This window comes from Pseudophryne corroboree, chromosome 6 (assembly GCF_028390025.1).
Source record: "Pseudophryne corroboree isolate aPseCor3 chromosome 6, aPseCor3.hap2, whole genome shotgun sequence".
In the NCBI taxonomy this organism is placed as follows: Eukaryota; Metazoa; Chordata; class Amphibia; order Anura; family Myobatrachidae; genus Pseudophryne; species Pseudophryne corroboree.
The window spans coordinates 108,940,283-108,961,414 of NC_086449.1; the positions used below are offsets into that span (position 1 = coordinate 108,940,283).

At 48.4% G+C, this 21,132-nt stretch overlaps 1 protein-coding gene across 2 annotated transcripts in view; it reads right to left on the bottom strand.

Moving 5' to 3' along the window:
- Positions 1-292: 292 nt before the first annotated feature.
- Positions 293-21,132, bottom strand: part of EPHX3 (epoxide hydrolase 3) — a 111,630-nt gene continuing 90,790 nt past the window's right edge. For both annotated transcript variants that reach the window (XM_063931638.1, XM_063931639.1), the window contains exon 8: positions 293-14,950. In XM_063931638.1, coding sequence (XP_063787708.1) covers positions 14,716-14,950 — 235 coding nt within the window. In that variant the 3' untranslated portion in view covers positions 293-14,715. The remainder of the gene's footprint in view (positions 14,951-21,132) is intronic.

Genomic DNA, 21,132 nt, shown 5'->3' on the forward strand with positions numbered 1-21,132 from the left:
ATTGTTCCTTCTCTGGAATTGTCTGTTTTATAATATTTACCCAACACCCACTCTTCATTCATATATACATCAATGTCACAGTCGCACCCACCGTCAGAACTCCTTCTGAGTCTGGCTGTTGTAACTTGTGTTTTGCTAATTATCTAAACACTGAAATATATTGGTCTGCCACCACCAGAGGTTTCGGGGCTCCTCCTGCAGCGCCTTTCGGTTACGCTTACAGTATATACTGTACAGGTTAAAAATCAGTAGCATGTGTGCCTCACAAGACGTAGGTTAAGAACACAGAATGTCAGAACGGGAAATTAAGATTTAATTTCATGAACAACTTCACAGCTTTCAGTTACAAAAAAAGAGTTACAAAATATACTAATTTTAAAAACACACACAGGTTATAGACAATTTCAGAAAATAAAAAGATGAAAACAGGGTTCACCTTTGAATGAGTGCTGGAGTAAGGGTTTCCCTGATAGGAGTAGGGCATCCCAGCCAGTGTGGCTTCCTTAGGGGTATATTCAACTGAAGTCGGAACCATTCCGACATTCAATTTTCGGAATGGATCCGACCTGGACTATTCAAATGACATCTCAATTAAACTTTTAAAAAAGTTGCTCTCCCCCGTCTGCCCGCGGCTCTCCCCCGTCTCCAGTCTCTCTGCCTCTCCCCTTCCCTCCTCTCTGTCCCTGCATCACAGCCGCCACTCACGGCAGTGTCCACTCAGCTCCAGCTCGCTTGAGCCAGGTGGACGCTGCTGTAAGCGGCGGCTGTGACATCCTCCAGCGCTGCTCACCCGATCCCCGCCTCGCCTCTCCCCGTCTCCGGCGCTGCTCTCCCCATCTCACTTCGACTTTTTTTAAAGCCGAAGTGAGGTGGTCGAAAAGGGGGCCAAAACAGTTTTCGACACAAGCACGTGGATCGGCAGCTATTCCGCCGATCCACGTGCTTTTCGACAAGTCGAATTCCTCGACTTGTTGAAAAATTTGGGGTTTGATTGAATAGGTCGAATCACGATTCGACCTTAAAAAGTCGAAAACTGCCGTCTTCTCAACAGACGGCAGCTTTCGACTTCAATTGAATATACCCCTTAGACTTATTACCCTGAACAGCTAAAGACACACACAATTTTATCCTTCCACCAAAACTGCTCCTTGACAAAAAAAAACCCACCCTTTAAATGTTTAACCCTTTCAAACCCAGAATTGTTTGTACTTGTCTGAAGGTCCTTTGTGTGCCCCTGACTGCGGAGGTTTCCCTGGGGTGTTCTAGACCAACAGGGGCATTTAATTACTTGCTTCATTCTGTTTGAAGCCAAAAATCTGTAATTTACCAATATACAGTACTGGGCAGGTTTTTCAGAGTTTGTTGCAGATTTTGCTATTTTAGTTAAATCTGTGACCACTAATCTCACATGCTGGGGGCTGCCCAGCACAGGGCAAGGCCTCCCAGCATGTGTGGCGCTGCAACGTGATGCAATCGCAATTCAATTGTGGTCACATTGCAAAAACCTCAAATAGAGGTTGACCCATGGCTGCATAGGCATGGGCACTGCCACCATGTTTCCTTACAGGCGACGTCATCCGCCAGCCCTAAAAACAGCCATGACACCCCCTTCGTTTCCTGGTGTACTTCCCCCCTCCAAGAAAACAAACATAAAAAAAAAAAACGCCACATCATGACTCCCGGACACCTGTCACTCATGATGCAAGTGCATTCTTCTGGGCTGCGATCGCGTCACGAAAGCCCATTCACGCGCATTGTGGCCACAGCACGTGTGCAGACGCCAAAAATTGCCTGTTTGCGATTTTCGGACATCTGCGACGGTCTGAATAAGGCCCCTAATCAGGAAGTACTGACCAAGTGCCCTTCTTAACAACGTTCGGTTGCCTTACTTCAAAAGAATTCAACATCTCTGTGTACATTCAGGAGAGAGTACCAGTTTCACAAGCTCCCGTGCTGGTTAGAGTACACATACATCTCCGTTAACAAATCAAAACCCCCCCAGACTCCGTTCATTACCTGGAGTTAATTACAGAATGCCACTTTGGCATACAGTTTTAGAAATGACATTTTCCATAAAGAATACACATTGATACAACATGCAATTTGAATAATACCATTTTTTGTGGGATCAGATCCATGATGGATCATGACAATCATCATCATCAATGTTTATTTACATAAAACTCTACAGAGCCGGACAGTGGTAAAGAAAGTCATACAAATGGTACATGAACAAAGAGCAAATACATCCAATACTGATGAGATGCAGGGGTGAGATATACAGTGGAAGGCGCTGCCCATGAAAGCTTGCACTCTAGAGAGGGTAATGCTGCAACAATAGGCGCTAGAGGGGCTCAGTATGGAGATGGGACCATAGCTTCCAGAACACCCAGACAAAGCACTGTGAGGTGAGGGTAGAGCTACGGGAAGAGGTGGGTTTTAAGAGAGCATTTGAAAGACTAAAGGTTAGGATAGAGAATCAGGAAAGAGGGTTCCATAATTGGGTGGCAACATAGTCTTAGAAGTAGGAATGAGAGTTGGCAATCAGAGAGGAGAAAAGGCTATGTTCTACGGCAGATCTAACAGGATGAGCAGCTGGTCATGTGGTCACAGATGGATGACATGGAGGCATTTGAAAACACTTTGGCAGTGAGGGCAAGTAGTCAGAATAGAGCTCTGGAAGTAATGGAGAGCCAGTGTAGAGACATGTAGAGCTGAGTAGAGATATCGGTCTCAATATGGCATGTAGTGCAAGCTGTAGCGGGGATAGCTGGGTGAGAGGAAGGACAGCTGACACCAGTCTGTAGTAGGTGGGAGGTAACAGAAGAATGGATAAAGGTTTAGGGTGAGAAAAGAGTGTATTCTGGCAATGTTTCCAGGAAACTTTTAAGTACTAATTGCTTAGTGAAATAACCAAATTAGACTGCGGTCGCTGGTAAGCACTATCACCCTCATAAACTAAATGATATTATATTGCATTAGTTATACTGGCAGTATCCTATTAGCTGCAGTACTTTACTGTTGCTAATAGGATCGCGGGGGGCTATCCTGCAAGCCCCGATGCCGGCATTTTTTTAAGGGGCCAACGGAACCCAAATAAACACATGGGATCAGGAATTTATCCAGTCCAACAGAGTAATTATCAGATCAGTGCACACACATATGCAGATTAATTTCTAACTCAGTATGCACTTTCTTTTGATCTCTACAATAGGATTGTGAGGTCGGGAACTATATAGCATGTGCAGCAAAATGCTATGCTGTCCTCCCGATCTGACCATTACTGTGACCTCCTTCTTACGCTACGCAGGAGCGTATGGAACATTATTTAGCTAAAAATGCTGTAACGCTCCTGAATACTCGCTATCCTGATTGGCACAATAATTGCATATTGTTACCTTTAGCTGAGCATGGTCATAATTATTGCTTTTCCTCGAGATCTGATATCTCTGTCATTAATAGTGTTTAACAGCATTGGTCTTCTGAACCATCATATCATAACCCTCCAGGGGCTGGATATTGACCACTGGAGAACATGAGCCTTTATTTACAAATTAGTTCTGGGGGTTTGAAGTTCAGTTCATAAATATGTTATAGCTGACTCTCTAGTGCTCTTTCTGCAAGTCACAGGCTGATTCTGAGTTGCACATTAGAAGTCCAATGCGAACATCCGCTGGTATTCAGTCATTGGGCGTATTTATACGACTGCGCCGGCCCCAATCCTCTTACTGTAAGAGCAGTCATCATCAATAGTATCAGCAATTGAACCAGCCCCAAACATGGTGTAGGAGATCCGACACTCACCCAGGGCTGGATTAAGGGCCTCTTGGGCCTGGGTCTGAAAATGTTCAAGGGCCTACTATGAGAAGCAGGGGGAGGGGGTGACCAGTGCTGTGTGGGTGTGGCCAGTGTCATGTAGACTTCATACACTATCAGCCCCAATGTCTCCCTAAATATGTAAAAGTACAAAAATTGCATCATTTTGTGTGGAAAAATAAGAGTTATGGTAGACTTACCATAGGTAACTCTTTTTCTTCTAAGTCCATGGGATCCATTGGGGTGTAGGTGGTTGGAAAGGACTGGGCAAAAACAGTTAAGCTTTCAGCTCCAAGGATGCACTGGTCCCTCCTCCCCTATACCCCACCCCCAGCCAAGGCTAGCCAGTTTTGTGAACAAGCCCAAGCAGGAGCAGGATAGGAGAGAAGGAAGACTGGTACACACAAGAAACACTCTCTCTCACACAATAGAGAAGGGAACCGGTGACCAAGAGGAACAAACCCATAGATGCCGGTGCATTAGGGTGGGTGCCCTGTGGATCCTATGGACTTCGAAGAAAAAGAGTTAACTATGGTAAATCTACCATGACTCTTATTTTCTTCTTAAGGGTACATAGACATCCACAAGGATGGCATTGGGTATGTCCCAAAGCAGTTTTCTTAAGGGAGGGGACAATCCTGTGCTGAATGGACAATTCGTCGGAAGCATCCTGGGAGGCGGAAGAAAGGATGGACGGAAGACCACATGGCCGCTTTGCACAACTATTCAGCAGAAGCTCCACGACTAGCTGCCCAAGAGGGCCCCACAGAGCGAGTGGAACGAGCTGTAACGTTCCACACTTGAAACGGGGAGGGCCGCGGAACGGGCAGACCAGCCCCTTTTGTGAAAACCTTATAACACAAAAAAGAGCAACCTATATACGGAAAGATTCCGTGCGATTCACATAAATGTGAAACATCAAGCAGGGCTTCCCTTACAGAAAGTGGTGAGGATTGAAAGGCTGGAACCTCAATCTCTTTAGCAATATGAAACTGGGATGCAACCTTTGGGAGGAATCCAGACCCATTTCTGAGGACAGCCCTGTCCGGATGGAAAAGCAAAAAGGTGGATCGACAGGATAGCGCTCCTAGGTCAAACAGTCTGTGAGCAGAAAACCTAGCAAGGTGGAAGGGAGTCTTCCACGTTAGCCACTTGAAGTCCACTGAGTCCAAACAGAGATTTCTGTAAAGCCTGGAGAACTAAGAATAAGTCCCACGGAGCCACCGGAGAGACACAAAATGGGTTGAATACGGAGGATCTTCCTGAAAAAAGTGCTGAGATCAGGTAGGAACATAATCTTTTGCTGGAACCAGACAGAAAAAGCAGAGATCTGTAATTGGAGGGCCCCTAGGCAGAGTCCAAGTCTAACCCGGCCTGGGCAATGGCTAGAACTCTGGCAACTTTCAAGGCTGTAGAATTATAGCCCCAGTGAAAACACCACTGAAATGAAGTGTGCCAAATCCCATGGTAAACCTAGATGAAGTAGGTTGTCGAGCTTTAAGCAGAGTTTGCACAACAGGGACTGAGAAACCCTTAGCCTGTAGGAGGGATGGTTCAAGAGCCATGCCGTCAAAGTCAGAGGAGCCAGATCTGTTTGTAGACAGGGACCCTAAGCCAAAAGATCTGGCCGTAGAGGAAGCTGAAAGGGAACATCTATTGATAGACTCTGCAGGTCTGCAAACCAAGGTAGTCTTAGCCACGCTAGCGCTATGAGGAGCACAATGTCTTCCTTTCACTTGAACTTGCAAAGAACTCCCGGAAGGAGCGCAACTGGAGGGAAGATATTCATGAAGCTGGTTGCGGGATCCCTGGTAATGGACAAGTACATCAGCAGTTTGTGGTTGTGGTGTGAGGCTATGGGATACACATCTGGTAGGCCCCTCCTGTCCACTAAAACCTGCAAGATCTCCGGAAGAATATCCCACCTGCCGGAGTTGATGTCCTGTCTGCTTAAGAAGTCCTCTTCCCAGTTGCTGACTCCTGGGATGAACACTGCCGAGATAGTCTAAAGATGATTTTTTGCCCAAGTGAGAATGTGCTCCGCTTTTCACGTGGCGGCCTGACTATGTGTGGCCCCTGATGATTGAGGTAGGTGACCGCAGTAGCCTTGCCCGAATGGAATCGAACTGGTCGGTGGGGAAGGTCCTGTACCAAAAAGAGAGCTCTGTACCCTGCCCAAAGCTCTATGTTTATAGGCAGACAACTTATGTATATTGACCAAAGTCCCTGAAAGGACCGTTAACCCGTTACTGCTCCCTACCAACGGAGGCTGGCATCTATGAGGGAGATCTGAAGTTCCGGGGATAGCCGAACTGTTGAGATGTGATTAGATGATGCTGTCTGTTCCAACGTGACGAAATCAGTCGTTGGAGAGGTCTAGAACGGAACTGGGTGTACTCCACCATGCCGAAAGTGGACACCATGGACCCCAAAATCTGTATGGCTGAGTGAAAGGACACCCACCGGTGTCGAAGAAACTTGCAGATCGAGCCTGGAGGGCTTTAAACCTCTCCTCAGGTAGGAGAATCCGCAGGACCTGAGAATCCAGGAGGGCTCCCAGAGGGAGGGAGACAGAGGACTTTTTCCAGTTGATAAACCAGCCATGCACTAGCAGGAAGGTAATGGTCAGATGGATATGCTATCGCAAGACCTCCAGAGACTGGGATAAAATCAGTAGGATGTCCGGGTACGGAAGGATCCAGACCCCCTGGTGCCTGAGATGTGCAGCCATGCTTGCCATAATTTAGGTAAAAACCCAAGAGGCCATGGAAAGTCGCAAGGGGTAGGGCCTGGAACAGATAGGGTTGCTGGTGGACAGCAAACCTGAGGTATTGCTGATGTTTGGAAGTGATAGGCTTACGCAGACATGCAGCCTGGATATCAAGGGAGGCCATAAAGTCCCCCGGCTCCAAAACTAGGACGATGGAGCAAAATGTTTCCATGCGAAACCTGGGACCTGCATAAACCTGTTGAGTGATTTCAGGGTGAGCATGGGTCAAAAGGAGACATTGGGCTTTTGAACCCGGAAGAAAAGCCTGTGCGTTGTTGTTCTGGAGTAACTGACACTATGAGTCCTGACTATTGAAGAGAGTGAATGGCCTGTTGCAGAGCTTTGTTGGATCTGCTGGGAGACCCAGTGCTTAAAGTGGTCTTACAGAGGTGGTGAAAATCATCCCCCCTTCCCCATGCTTGTTCAATACAGAGATTGCGAATGCTGCAGGCGCGCGTCGCAAAAACGGACGTGATCTCAAAAACAAAGGGGAGTGGTAACCCAATAGTATCCCCAATTCAAATTATGCCGAACAGTAGCACAATCTTATTCACATTACACCACATAGTAGTGTCCCTTATTCATGTTATGACACACATTACTGCCTGTTATACACAAAGCCCACAGTAGTAGCACCCTAAATACACATAATGCCTATAGCAGTAGTGCCCCTTATACAATGCCTTCAGTAGTAATGTCCCTTATGCAATGCCCACAGTTGTAGTGCCCATTATGTAGAGCCCATAGTATTGGCGCCCCTTATACAGTGCCCCCAGTAGTTATGTCCCTTGTAGATATGCCCCCAGTAGATATGCCTGCTGTAGTTATACCCCCTATAGTTATGCCCCCAGTAGATATATTCCCCCAGCTGATTTGCCCCCAGTTGGTCTACCCCACAGTAGCGCCGCTTACACATACACACAAATAAATAAAGAAACACAATACTCACCAGCTCCGCTTCTGATTCCGGACCGCTGCCCTCCCGCTCCTCTGAACTACGGGAGAGACATTATGACGTCTCTCCCATAGCGCACAGTCTCACACTGCTTGAGCTCCTGCCTCTGGCTGCCACTGAGGGGAAGGAGCCGGCGCCTGCTGGTAACGCAATCTCAGCGGGCACCCGACATCTCTCTGCATCTCACTGGATTAGGTGAGCTGGAGGAGGCGAACTGTCGAAACGCAGTTCCGCCCTGTTTCGGCTCACTTTAACCTCTGGGAAGACCAATACAACAGAACCACTGAAGAGGTCGCCTCATGAAAGAAAGAGAGTGTACCCTGGGAGACCACGTCTCGTACCCAAGCATCTGTTGTAGTTGGATGCCAGGTCACTGTAAACTGGAGCCGTCAGCTTCCCACCCTGGGATCCCCCAGGAAGAGGCCCGTCATCTGGAGGCCCAGGATTGCTTAGAGTGTTGCCTGTTGGACCTGTAAGCAGAGGTCTGCTGTGAAAGGACTGACCTATAGCTGTCCCTTGGGGGCAACAGGGCTTAAAAGAGAATGTACTGGATGTCCTAGACGTCGGGGCAGCAGCTGATGGCATAAGAGCAGTTTTTAAAAGCTGCGACAGTGGCCACAATCTTATCAAACTCCACATAATATATCGCCTGTGAAAGGCAGATATTCAAGAGCTATTTTTAAAACAGAGTCCGTCCACCAGGAACGGAGCCAAAGAACTTGTCTAGCTGCCACAGAGGCCGCAGATACTTTAGATTTAGAACAGGAGGGATAGGTATAACGGACAGAAGAAAGTCAGACAGTATATCATAACAGCAGAGCTAGCACACATACAATGCCTTTTGTAATGGACGCTTAAATCAACTACTCAAACTGCAGTAGCTGGTAGGATCAGTGCTGAATAGCCTGTCCCTTAGGAGGGGATGCATTTAATTTACCGGCGGTCAGGATACCACTACCGGAATCCCGGCAAACAGGGGCTATTCCCTCTCGTGGGTGTCCACAACACCCACAGAGTGAGAATAGAACCTGTGGCGAGTTCAGCAGCCACCGAGCTCACAAGGAGACTTTTTGCGCTCGCCTCGCTGCCAGCATCCCAGTCGTCTGTAAATCATACTGATCCCCATGGAGAGGTATACAGGGAGACTGGATCCAGCGTTCTCGGAGGCCTGCTGCTTCAGCAACTGTCATAAAATGGTTGATGAGCATCTCACAGTGGGAGTAGGGTGAGGAGGATGCAGCTCAGGTGCATTGCACTCTGAGCTGGGGGCCATCGGGGGACAGCTTACCTCCCCATGCTGAAGTTAACCTCCAGGGTCACCTGCCTCACTAATGGCCCTCTGTTGCCAGTATTTTATGTCCTGGTGGACTAGTGGGGTCGCAGATGAACCGGTGCCCACATTAGCGCCTCCGGTCATAACTGGAGGAAAGGCTGCACTAAGACCCGGTTCCCCGCCTTACCTGTCCCCCCGTTTTCCAGCTGCAGCCTGGGTCCGCCATGGAGCTTGCTAGCTGGGCTCCAAGGTGCCTGCTGTAATCACTGGCACACACACCAGTGTTGCAGCGCCAGCGGGAGGTTGTAGGAGCAACAGGGCTGGCGCCCTATGCTTGCTCTGAGGTTAAAACACAGATAAAACAAATCATAAAAGAAAAGCTTGAGGATGTTTAAAAACAGCTTCACTGTTAAAAGAGGTACCAAAACAAAACTGGCTAGCCTTGATTGGGAGTGGGGTATGGGGGAGGAGGGACCAGGGCATCCTGAGAGCTGAAAGCTTTAACTGTTTGGTGTCCGGTCCTTTCCAACCACCTACACCTCAACCTCACCCCTGTGGATGCCTATGGACTCTGAAGAAGAAATAGAAAATAGGATTTTAATTACCTACCGGTAAATCCTTTTCTTGTAGTCCGTAGGGGATACTGGGAATCCATTTAGTACCATGGGGTATAGACACGTCCACTAGGAGCCTTGGGCACTTTAAGAATTTGATAGTGTGCACTGGCTCCTCCCTCTTTGCCCCTCCTACCAGACTCAGTCTAGGAAACTGTGCCCGAGGAGACGGCCATACTTTGAGAGAAGGATAGATAAAGAAAGTGGTGAGATTACGAACCAGCACACACAAAACCAAGAGGAAAGCCATGCTAACCAAAGTTGAAATCAGGAACAGCAACAGCTGAACCAACCAGAATACTTAAATAAGTAACAGTGCAGGAAGAACAAAGCACCGGGCGGGCGCCCTGTATCCTCTATGGACTACGAGAAAAGGATTTACTGGTAGGTAATTAAAATCCCATTTTCTCTAGCATACTGGGAATCCATTTAGTACCATGGGGATGTACCAAAGCTCCCAAACCGGGTGGGAGAGTGCTGAGGTTCCTGCAGAACTGATTGACCAGGTCCTCAGAGACCAAAGTATCAAACTTGCAAAACTTTGCAAACATGTTCGAACCTGACCAAGTAGCTGCTCGGCAGAGCTGTAAAGCCGAGACACCCGGGGCAGCCGCCCAAGAAGAACCCACCGACCTAGTAGAGTGGGCCTGTACAGATTTTAGAACCGGCAATCCTGCCGTGGAATAAGCATGCTGGATAGTGAGCCTGATCCAGCGTGCAATTGACTGCTTTGAAGCAGGACACCCAATTTTATTGGGATCATAAAGAACGAACAGCGAGTCCGATTTCCTGTGACGAGCTGTCCTCTTTACATAAACCTTCAAAGCCCTCACAACATCCAAAGACTTTGAAGTAGCAGAGGTGTCCGTAACAACCGGAACCACAGTAGGTTGGTTGATGTGAAATGCGGACACCGCCTTAGGAAGAAAATGCTGACGAGTCCTGAGTTCAGCTCTATCCTCATGGAAAATTAAGTAGGGGCTCTTGTAAGACAATGCCCCCAGCTCCGACACACGTCTTGCTGAAGCCAAGGCCAGCAGTGTGACGGTCTACCACGTAAGGTACTTTACATACACCTCCTGTAACGGTTCAAACCAGTCCGAATGTAGGAAGTGCAGAACCAAATTGAGATCCCAAGGTGCCATGGGAGGCACAAAGGGAGGTTGGACGTGTAAAACACCCTTCAAGAACGTCTGGACCTCAGGAAGAGAAGCCAATTGTTTTTGAAAGTAAATAGACAAGAACGAAATCTGGACTTTAATGGAGCCTAGACGTAGGCCCACATCCACTCCCGACTGCAGAAAAAGTAGGAGACGTCCCAGATGAAACTCCACCGCAGAATATTGTCTGCTTTCACACCAAGAGACATACTTCTTCCATATACGGTGGTAATGTTTAGACGTTACCCCTTTCCTGATCATAGTCGGGATGACCTTGTCAGGAATCCCTTTCCTGGCTAGAATCAGCCGTTCAACTTCCATGCCGTTAAACGTAGCCTGTCCTGATACATGAACGGGCCCTGTTGCAGAAGATCCTTGCGAAGAGGTAGAGGCCACGGATCTTCGATCAGCATCTCGAGAAGATCCGCGTACCAGGCCCTTCGTGGCCAGTCCGGAGCAATGAGTATTGCTTGAACCTTTTCCCTTTTTATTCTCTTTAGAATTCTTGGGATCAGAGGAAGTGGAGGAAACACATACACCAGCTGGTAGAACCATGGAGTTGACAGAGCGTCTACCGCCACTGCTTGTGGGTCCCTTGACCTGGAACATTACTGCTTGAGCTTCTTGTTGAGTCGAGAGGCCATCATGTCGATCTGTGGATATCCCCACCGACTTGTCAACCACCGGAACACCTCCGGGTAGAGGCCCCAGTCCCCCCGGGTGCAGGTCGTGTCTGCTGAGGAAGTCTGCTTTCCAGTTGTCTACTCACGGAATGAAGACAGTCGACAACGCCAAGGGCGTGTTTTTCCACCCAGAAGAGAATTCTTGACACCTCTGACATTACTGCTCTGCTTTACGTTCCGCCCTGTCAGTTTATGTACGTTACCGCCATAACATTGTCCGACTGGACTTTAATGGCCTGATTCCAAAGTAGAGATGAGGCCTGCAGTAGGGCATTGTAGATTGCCCAGAGTTCCAGGATGTTTATTGGAAGGACAATTTCCCGACTTGACCATCTTCCTTGAAACTGCACCCCCTGGGTGACTGCTCCCCAACTTCTGAGGGTTGCGTCTGTGGTTAGCAGAATCCAATTCTGAATCCCGAACCTCCGAACCAGTGGTCTGTAGCCACCAAAGAAGGGAGATCCTGGCTCTTGGCGACAGACTGATCCTCTGGTGCATGTGAAGATGCGATCCGGACAATTTGTCCAACAGATCCAGCTGGAAGGGACTCGCATGAAACCTTCCGTACTAAAGCGCCTCGTAAGAGGCCACCATTTTCCCCAGAAGGCGAATGCACAGATGCACAGAGATCCGGGTTGGCTTCAGGACAGCCCGAACCATCGACTGGATTACCATAGCCTTTTCTAAGGGAAGGAACACTCTCTGAGACTCTGTGTCGAGTATCATTCCCAGGAAAGGAAGCCTCTGCGTCGGTTCCAGGTGAGATTTTGGTAAGTTCAGTATCCACCGTGATCCAGAAGTAGTCTGGTTGAGAGGCCAATGCTGTCCAACAACCGCTCCCTGGACGGTGCTTTTATCAGAAGATAGTTCAGGTACGGAATTATGTTCACTCCCTGTTTGTGGAGTAGAAACATCATCTCTGCCATCACTTTGGTGAACACTCTTGGTGCCGTGGAGAGACCAAATGGCAGGGCCTGGAACTGGCAGTGACAGTCCTTCAATGCAAACAGTAGATAAGCCTGATGAGGCGGCCAGATCGGAATGTGAAGGTACGCATCCTTGATATCCAGAGACACTAGGAATTCCCCCTCCTCCAGACCTGAGATCACCGCTCTCAGAGACTCCATCTTGAATTTGAACACTCGTAAGTACGGGTTCAACGATTTGAGGTTCAAAATCGGTTTTACTCAACCGTCCGGTTTTGGTACTACAAACAAGTTGGAATAAAACACCTTGTTTTGCAGATAAGGTGGAACTAGAGCAATGACCTGAGTCTGTACCAGTTTTTGAATGGCGTCCTGTAAAGTTATACTTGCCTCTTGAGAAACTGGTAAGCTTGATTTGAAGAATCTGTGAGGTGGTAGCTCCTGGAACTCCAGTCTGTAGCCCTGGGAAATAAGATCTATGGCACGAACTTGTCCAGATGTGACTGAAGAATTTTAGTCGGGCTCCCACCCGCCAGTCTTCCAGGCAACGCGGTCCACTGTCATGCTGAAGGCTTTGAGGAAGCAGAGCTTTAGCTCTGTTCCCGAGAACCGGCAGTTGCTGATTTGCGTGGTTTACCTCTACCGCCTCTGGTGGCTGTAGAAGAACCTCTGGTTTTGCCCCTAAACTTGGCTGTCCGAAAGGACTGTAAATTGGAACCTGAGTAAGCCTCCCTGGCTGGGGGAGCTGCAGAAGGAAGATACGTAGACTTATCCGCAGTAGCTTTGGAGATCCATTGGTCTAGTTCATCTCCAAATAAGGCCTCTCCTGTGAAGGACGCCTTTCCTGAAGTATGCGTCAGCAGTCCACTTGCGTAGCCATAAGCCCCTGCGTGCTGACACTGCCATAGCGGGGAACGGGACCCTTCAAGAGGTTGGCCCGTTCCCCCCCTCCCCCCCCCCCCCAAGTCCCAAGAAGCAGGCAGGTTGGTGCCATCCAGTCCTTCCTGAAAATAACAAACATATTAAATAATTGCAGAAAACTCTTCAGGAGCTTCCAGAGACATGACCGGCTCCTCCGGGCACATTTTCTAAACGGAGTCTGGTAGGAGGGGCATAGAGGGATGAGCCAGCGCACACTATCAAATTCTTAAAGTGCCCAAGGCTCCTAGTGGATCCGTCTATACCCCATGGTACTAAATGGATTCCCAGTATACCCTAGGTTGTAAGAGAAATACAATTTAATACTTCTGAATTAAGACCGACCGTGTGGCTAGCTGGTGGCTGGTCATCATCATACTGTCGTGATGATGGATCTATATTTATGTGGAAGCCAATAGCTGTAGCTCCATTTGCCCCATTGTTAATTTGGGCCTGCGCTCACCTCAGAGTAGGACACAAGTCTGGGTACATGCCCACACAGCAAATTTATTTTACATGAGAACGCCCCATTGCCACTCAGTAATGCCTATTCAGCCACAAGTGAAAAGCCATTGAGGTGTATGACTAAGAATTGCTCTTAGTTTAAGATGTGTATGCAACCTGTGACATATGCACACTTTGATAAAGTTATGGCGTAGCTGTTCCTATAGAGGTTACCATGATCCCCAGATCTGTATGTACAGGTTATAGAGTGAGTAGTGTTTTATACAGAGGTTACCACCATCCCCAGATCTCAATGTACCGGTTATGAAGTGAGTAGTGTTTTATACATAGGTTACCACCATCTCCCGATCTCTATGTACCGGTTATGGAGTGACTAGTGGTTTATACAGAGGTTACCACCATCCCCAGATCTCTATGTACTTGTTATGGAGTGAGTAGTGGTTTATATAGAGGTAACCACCATCCCCAGATCTCTATGTACCGGTTATGGAGTGAGTAGTGGTTTATACAGAGGATACCACCATCCTAGATCGCTACGTACCGGTTATGTAGTGGTTTATACAGAGGTTACCACCATCCCCCGATCTCTATGTACCGGTTATGGAGTGAGTAGCTGTTTATACAGAAGTTACCACCATCCCCCGATCTATATGTACCGGTTATAGAGTGAGTAGTGTTTTATACAGAGGCTACCACCATCCCCAGATCTCTATGTACCGGTTATGGAGTGAGTAGTGGTTTTAACAGAGGTTACCACCATCCCAGCTAGCTATGTTCCAGTTATAGAGTGAGTATGGATTTATACAGAGCTTACCACCATCCCCAGATCGCTATGTTCTGGTTATGGCATGAGTATGGGTCTATACAGAGGTTACCACCATCCCCAGATCTCTATGTACTGGTTAAGTGGTGAGTAGTGGTTTACACAGAGATTACCGCCATCCCCAGATCGCTATGTAGTGGTTATGGAGTGAGTAGTGGTTTATACAGAAGTTACTGTCTCCAGATCTGGTACAGTAGTTATTAAGCCAGAGCAAACCACAATCCAATAGTTCTATGTACAGGTTATATAGTCAGTAGTTGTTTATACAGAGCAAACCCAGATTCTCAGAGTTCTATGTACAAGTCTTTAGGGTCAATGCGAGGACATCGTCATCTCCTGCCTCAAGAAGTCCTTCATGATCCTGTTTACCTCCTCTGGCTGGTCTTGCTGCAGCCAGTGACTGGCGTTCTGAATAATTTCAGCGTGGAAGGGTGCATGGACGTATTGCTGCATTTCTGGGACCATTGCAGCCTCCAGGAAATGGTCATTTTCCCCCCACAGCAGCAACGTGGGCACAAGTACATCCTGCGCCTTTACTGGGAAGAACCTGCAGAGAAAAGTTCCATTGTAACATTGGACAGAGGAGGCTACTGCTGTTAGCCTGACAAAAATCACAAACTGAATTAAAAATAAGAATTTACTCACCGGTAATTCTATTTCTCGTAGTCCGTAGTGGATGCTGGGGACTCCGTAAGGACCATGGGGAATAGACGGCTCCGCAGGAGACTGGGCACATCTAAAGAAAGATTTAGGACTATCTGGTGTGCACTGGCTCCTCCCCCTATGACCCTCCTCCAAGCCTCAGTTAGGAACTGTGCCCGGAAGAGCTGACACAATAAGGAAGGATTTTTGAATCCCGGGTAAGACTCATACCAGCCACACCAATCACACCATATAACACGTGATAGGAACCCCTGTTAACAGTATGATAACAAATGGAGCCTCTGAAGAGATGGCTCACAACAAAACCCGATTTTTGTAACAATAACTATGTACAGGTATTGCAGACAATCCGCACTTGGGATGGGCGCCCAGCATCCACTACGGACTACGAGAAATAGAATTACCGGTGAGTAAATTCTTATTTTCTCTGACGTCCTAGTGGATGCTGGGGACTCCGTAAGGACCATGGGGATTATACCAAAGCTCCCAAACGGGCGGGAGAGTGCGGATGACTCTGCAGCACCGAATGAGAGAATTCCAGGTTCTCCTCAGCCAGGATATCAAATTTGTAGAATTTTGCAAACGTGTTTGCCCCCGACCAAGTAGCTGCTCGGCAAAGTTGTAAAGCCGAGACACCTCGGGCAGCCGCCCAAGATGAGCCCACCTTCCGTGTGGAATGGGCTTTTACAGATTTAGGCTGCGGTAAGCCTACCGCAGAATGCGCCAGCTGAATAGTGCTACAAATCCAGCGCGCAATAGACTGCTTAGAAGCAGGAGCACCCAGCTTGGTGGGTGCATACAGGATAAACAGCGAGTCAGCCTTTCTGACTCCAGCCGTCCTGGAAATATAAATTTTTAGGGCCCTGACTACGTCCAGCAACTTGGAATCCTCCAAGTCCCTAGTAGCCGCAGGCACCACAATAGGTTGGTTCAAGTGAAAAGCTGAGACCACCTTTGGGAGAAACTGAGGACGAGTCCTCAATTCCGCCCTATCCATATGGAAAATCAGATAAGGGCTTTTACAAGACAAAGCCGCCAATTCTGAAACCCGCCTGGCCGACGCCAAGGCCAACCCAAATGCGGTGATAATGTCTTGCGGTGACATCCTTCCTGGCTTTGATCAGGGTAGGGATGACTTTCTCCGGAATACCCTTTTCCTTCAGGACCCGGTGTTCAACCGCCATGCCGTCAAACGCAGCCGCGGTAAGTCTTGGAACAGACAGGGACCCTGTTGCAGCAGGTCTTGTCTGAGCGGCAGAGGCCAAGGGTCCTCTGTAAGCATCTCTTGAAGTTCCGGGTACCAAGCTCTTCTTGGCCAATCCGGAACCACGAGTATGGTTTTCACTCCTCGCCTTCTTATTATTCTCAGTACCTTGGGTATGAGAGGTAGAGGAGGAAACACAGTAACCGACTGGTACACCCATACCGCTATCGCCTGAGGGTCTCTTGACCGGGCGCAATATCTTTTCAACTTCTTGTTGAGGCGGGACGCCATCATGTCTACCTGTGGTTTTTCCCACCGGTTGACCAGCATTTGGAAGACTTCTGGATGAAGTCCCCATTCTCCCGGGTGGAGGTCGTGCCTGCTGAGGAAGTCTGCTTCCCAGTTGTCCACTCCCGGAATGAACACTGCCGTCAGTGCTAACACATGATTCTCTGCCCATCTGAGAATCCTTGTGGCTTCTGCCATCGCCATCCTGCTTCTCGTGCCGCCCTGTCTGTTTACATGGGCGACCGCCGTGATGTTGTCTGACTGGATCAGTACCGGCTGGTTTTGAAGCAGGGGTCTTGCCTGGCTTAGGGCATTGTAAATGGCCCTTAGCTCCAGGATATTTATGTGAAGAGAAATCTCCTGATTTGACCACAGTCCTTGGAAATTTCTTCCCTTTGTGACTGCTCCCCAGCCCCGAAGGCTGGCATCCGTGGTCACCAGGACCCAGTCCTGTATTCCGAATCTGCGGCCCTCTAGTAGATGAGCCCTCTGCAGCCACCACAGCAGCGACACCCTGGTTCTGGCCGATAGGGTTATCCGCTGTTGCATCTGGAGTTGGGACCCGGACCATTTGTCCAACAGGTCCCACTGGAACGTCCTTGCGTGGAACCTTCCAAATGGAATTGCTTCGTACGAAGCTACCATTTTTCCCAGGACTCGTGTGCATTGATGTACCGACACTTTTCCTGGTTTTAGGATGTCTCTGACCAGAGATGACAATTCCTCGGCTTTTTCCAGTGGAAGAAACACTCTTTTCTGGTCTGTGTCCAGAATCATTCCCAGGAACAGAAGACGTGTCGTCGGGACCAGCTGTGACTTTGGAATGTTTAGAATCCAGCCGTGCTGTTGTAGCACTTCCTGAGAAAGTGCCACCCCCACTATCAACTGTTCTTTGGACCTCGCCTTTATCAGGAGATCGTCCAAGTACGGGATAATTAAAACTCCCTTCTTGCGAAGGAGTATCATCATTTCGGCCATTACCTTGGTAAAGACCCTCGGTGCCGTGGATAACCCGAACGGCAGCGTCTGGAACTGATAGTGACAGTCCTGTACCACAAATCTGAGGTACTCCTGGTGCGGAGGGTAAATGGGGACATGCAGGTACGCATCCTTGATGTCCAGGGATACCATGTAATCCCCCTCCTCCAGGCTCGCAATAACCGCCCTAAGCGATTCCATCTTGAACTTGAACCTTTTGATATAAGTGTTCAAGGCTTTTAAATTTTAAGATGGGTCTCACCGAACCGTCCGGTTTCGGTACCACAAACATTGTGGAGTAGTAACCCTTTCCTTGCTGAAGGAGGGGTACCTTGACGATCACTTTCTGTGAATACAGTTTTTGAATAGCCACCAACACTGCCTCCCTGGCAGATTTTAGGAAACGGCGGGGGGGAGACGTCTCGAATTCCAGCCTGTACCCCTGAGGTACTACTTGAAGGACCCAGGGATCCATTTGTGAGAGAGCCCACTGTGTGCTGAAAAACCTGAGACGTGCCCCCACCGTTCCCGATTCCGCCTGAGCAGCCCCAGCGTCATGCTGTGGCCTTACCGGACGCAGGGGAGGACTTCTGCTCCTGGGAACTAGCTGTGTGCTGCAGCTTTTTCCCCCTTCCTCTGCCCCTCGGCAGAAAGGATGAGCCTCTAGCCCGCTTATTTTTCTGGGGCCGAAAGGACTGTACCTGATAATACGGTGCTTTCTTTTGCTGTGGGGTAGCCTGTGGCAAAAAAGTCGATTTCCCAGCAGTAGCTGTGGAAACGAGGTCTGAAAGACCTTCCCCAAAAAGTTCCACCCCTTTATAGGGTAAAACTTCCATGTGCCGCTTGGAGTCGGCATCACCTGACCATTGCCTAGTCCATAACCCCCGTCTGGCGGCAATGGACATAGCGCTTATTTTTGATGCCAGCCGGCAAATATCCCTCTGTGCATCACGCATGTATAAGACCGCGTCTTTTATATGGTCAATCGTTAGCAAAATATTGTCCCTATCCATGGTTCCAAGCTGATGCAATAGCGGGTCTCAATATAATGCCAGTGTGTGTGTATATAGCTTTTAGGGTACTTTCCAGCTTTCTATCAGCAGGTTCTTTTAGGGCGGCCGTATCCGGAGACGGTAGTGCCACCTTCTTTGATAAGCGTGTCAATGCTTTATCTACCCTAGGGGGTGTTTCCGAGCGTGACCTATCCTCTGGCGGGAAAGGGTACGCAGCCATTAACCGTTTAGAAATGATCAATTTCTTATCTGGGGAAGTCCACGCTTCCTCACACACCTCATTTAATTCGTCAGATGCAGGAAAAACTACTGGTAGTTTTTTCTCACCAAACATAATACCCTTTTTTGCGGTACCTGGGGTATCATCATAAATGTGTAATACATTTTTCATAGCCTCAATCATATAACGGGTGGATCTATTGGAGGGTACACTCGTCTCATCATCGTCGACACTGGAGTCGGTATCCGTGTCGACATCTGTATCTGTCATCTGAGGTAGCGGGCGTTTTATAGCCCCTGATGACATTTGAGACGCTTGGACAGGCACAAGCTGAGTAGCCGGCTGTCCTATGTCGTCAAACCTTTTATGTAAGGAGCTGACACTGTCACGTAATTCCTTCCATAAGTCCATCCACACTGGTGTCGACCCCGCAGGGGGTGACATCACATTCACAGGCATTTGCTCCGCCTCCACATCATTATCATCATACATGTCGACACAGCAGTACCGACACACAGCAGACACACAGGGAATGCTCTTACAGAGGACAGGACCCCACAAAGCCCTTTGGGGAGACAGAGGGAGAGTATGCCAGCACACACCAGGGCGCTATATAACACAGGGATATCACTATACAGAGTGTTTTCCCCTATAGCTGCCTATAATATATATATACTGCGCCTAAATTGTGCCCCCCCTCTCTTTTTTACCCTTTCTGTAGTGCAGGACTGCAGGGGAGAGCCAGGGAGCTTCCCTCCAGCGAAGCTGTGAGGGAATAATGGCGCCAGTGTGCTGAGGGAGTTGGCTCCGCCCCTTTTTCGGCGGGCTTTCTCCCGCTATTTTATAGTTTCTGGCAGGGGTTAATATACACCTATATAGCCTCTGGGGCTATATATGGTGTTAGTTTTGCCAGCCAAGGTGTTATTATTGCTGCTCAGGGCGCCCCCCCCCAGCGCCCTGCACCCATCAGTGACCGCAGTGTGTGGTGTGCATGAGGAGCAATGGCGCACAGCTGCAGTGCTGTGCGCTACCTTGGAGAAGACAGAAGTCTTCAGCCGACGATTTTCCGGACCACCTTCTTGTTTCTGGCTCTGTAAGGGGGACGGCGGCGCGGCTCCGGGAACGGACGACGAGGTCGGGTCCTGTGTTCGATCCCTCTGGAGCTAATGGTGTCCAGTAGCCTAAGAAGCCCAAGCTACCACCACTTAGGTAGGTTCGCTTCTTCTCCCCTTAGTCCCTCGTTGCAGTGAGCCTGTTGCCAGCAGGTCTCACTGAAAATAAAAAACCTAAACTATACTTTCTTCTAGGAGCTCAGGAGAGCCCCTAGTGTGCATCCAGCTCAGCCGGGCACAGAAATCTAACTGAGGCTTGGAGGAGGGTCATAGGGGGAGGAGCCAGTGCACACCAGATAGTCCTAAATCTTTCTTTAGATGTGCCCAGTCTCCTGCGGAGCCGTCTATTCCCCATGGTCCTTACGGAGTCCCCAGCATCTACTAGGACGTCAGAGAAATTAAATATAACATAACTATAAAGTGCACTTGGTTCATAGACTGCACGCATTCTTTGAATGGCAAGTACAGGAGAATAAAACGATCCCCACATCTCACTTATATGCAAAAAAACATTTGAAATGACAGACTTAGCCTCAGAGCATGTGGAATACAGAATATTTACACATTTGTAATAAAAAAAAGAAAGAAAAAAGTTTTTTTTCAAAACTTTTTGGGTAAAGTTATGTTATATGCAACTTACAATACCATGCAACACAAAGGCCCATGCAAAGGGCCTGCTACACCTAATACACCCATGAGCCAAAACATTATGACCACTGCCATATGACGTGAAAGACATTGACTAAATTGAAAGAAAGGCACAGGATATATTAGTTAGTTGACATTAACTACTCCCAGTTGATGTGTAGAATGCAGAAGATATGGGCTGGTGTAAAAAACCTGAGTGACTTTGATAAGGGCCAAATCGTATAATGAGATGACTGGGTCAGAACATTTCCGAAACGTGATTCCCTACTGATAATGGTCCAAGGAGGGAAAACATGAACTGCCGAGAGGGTGTTGGGCAGCTAAGACTCATCATTGAGCAAAGGTTAGGGAAGGCTATCCTGTCTGATACAAACCAACAGAAGGGCTACTGTGGCACAAGTTGCAGAAAGTTTCAATGCTGTGACGTGTCATTGGTGCACCGGAACTGTATAGCCGCAGGAAAGTCAGAGTGTCCATGCTAACCTATCAGTCATCAAAAGTGCCTACAAGGGCACGCAATCTTTGATTAATGGAAGAATTCTGTATTTTTTTGCATCATGTAGAAGAAAACATGCCACTGTGTGACCTGCTCATTCATTTGGA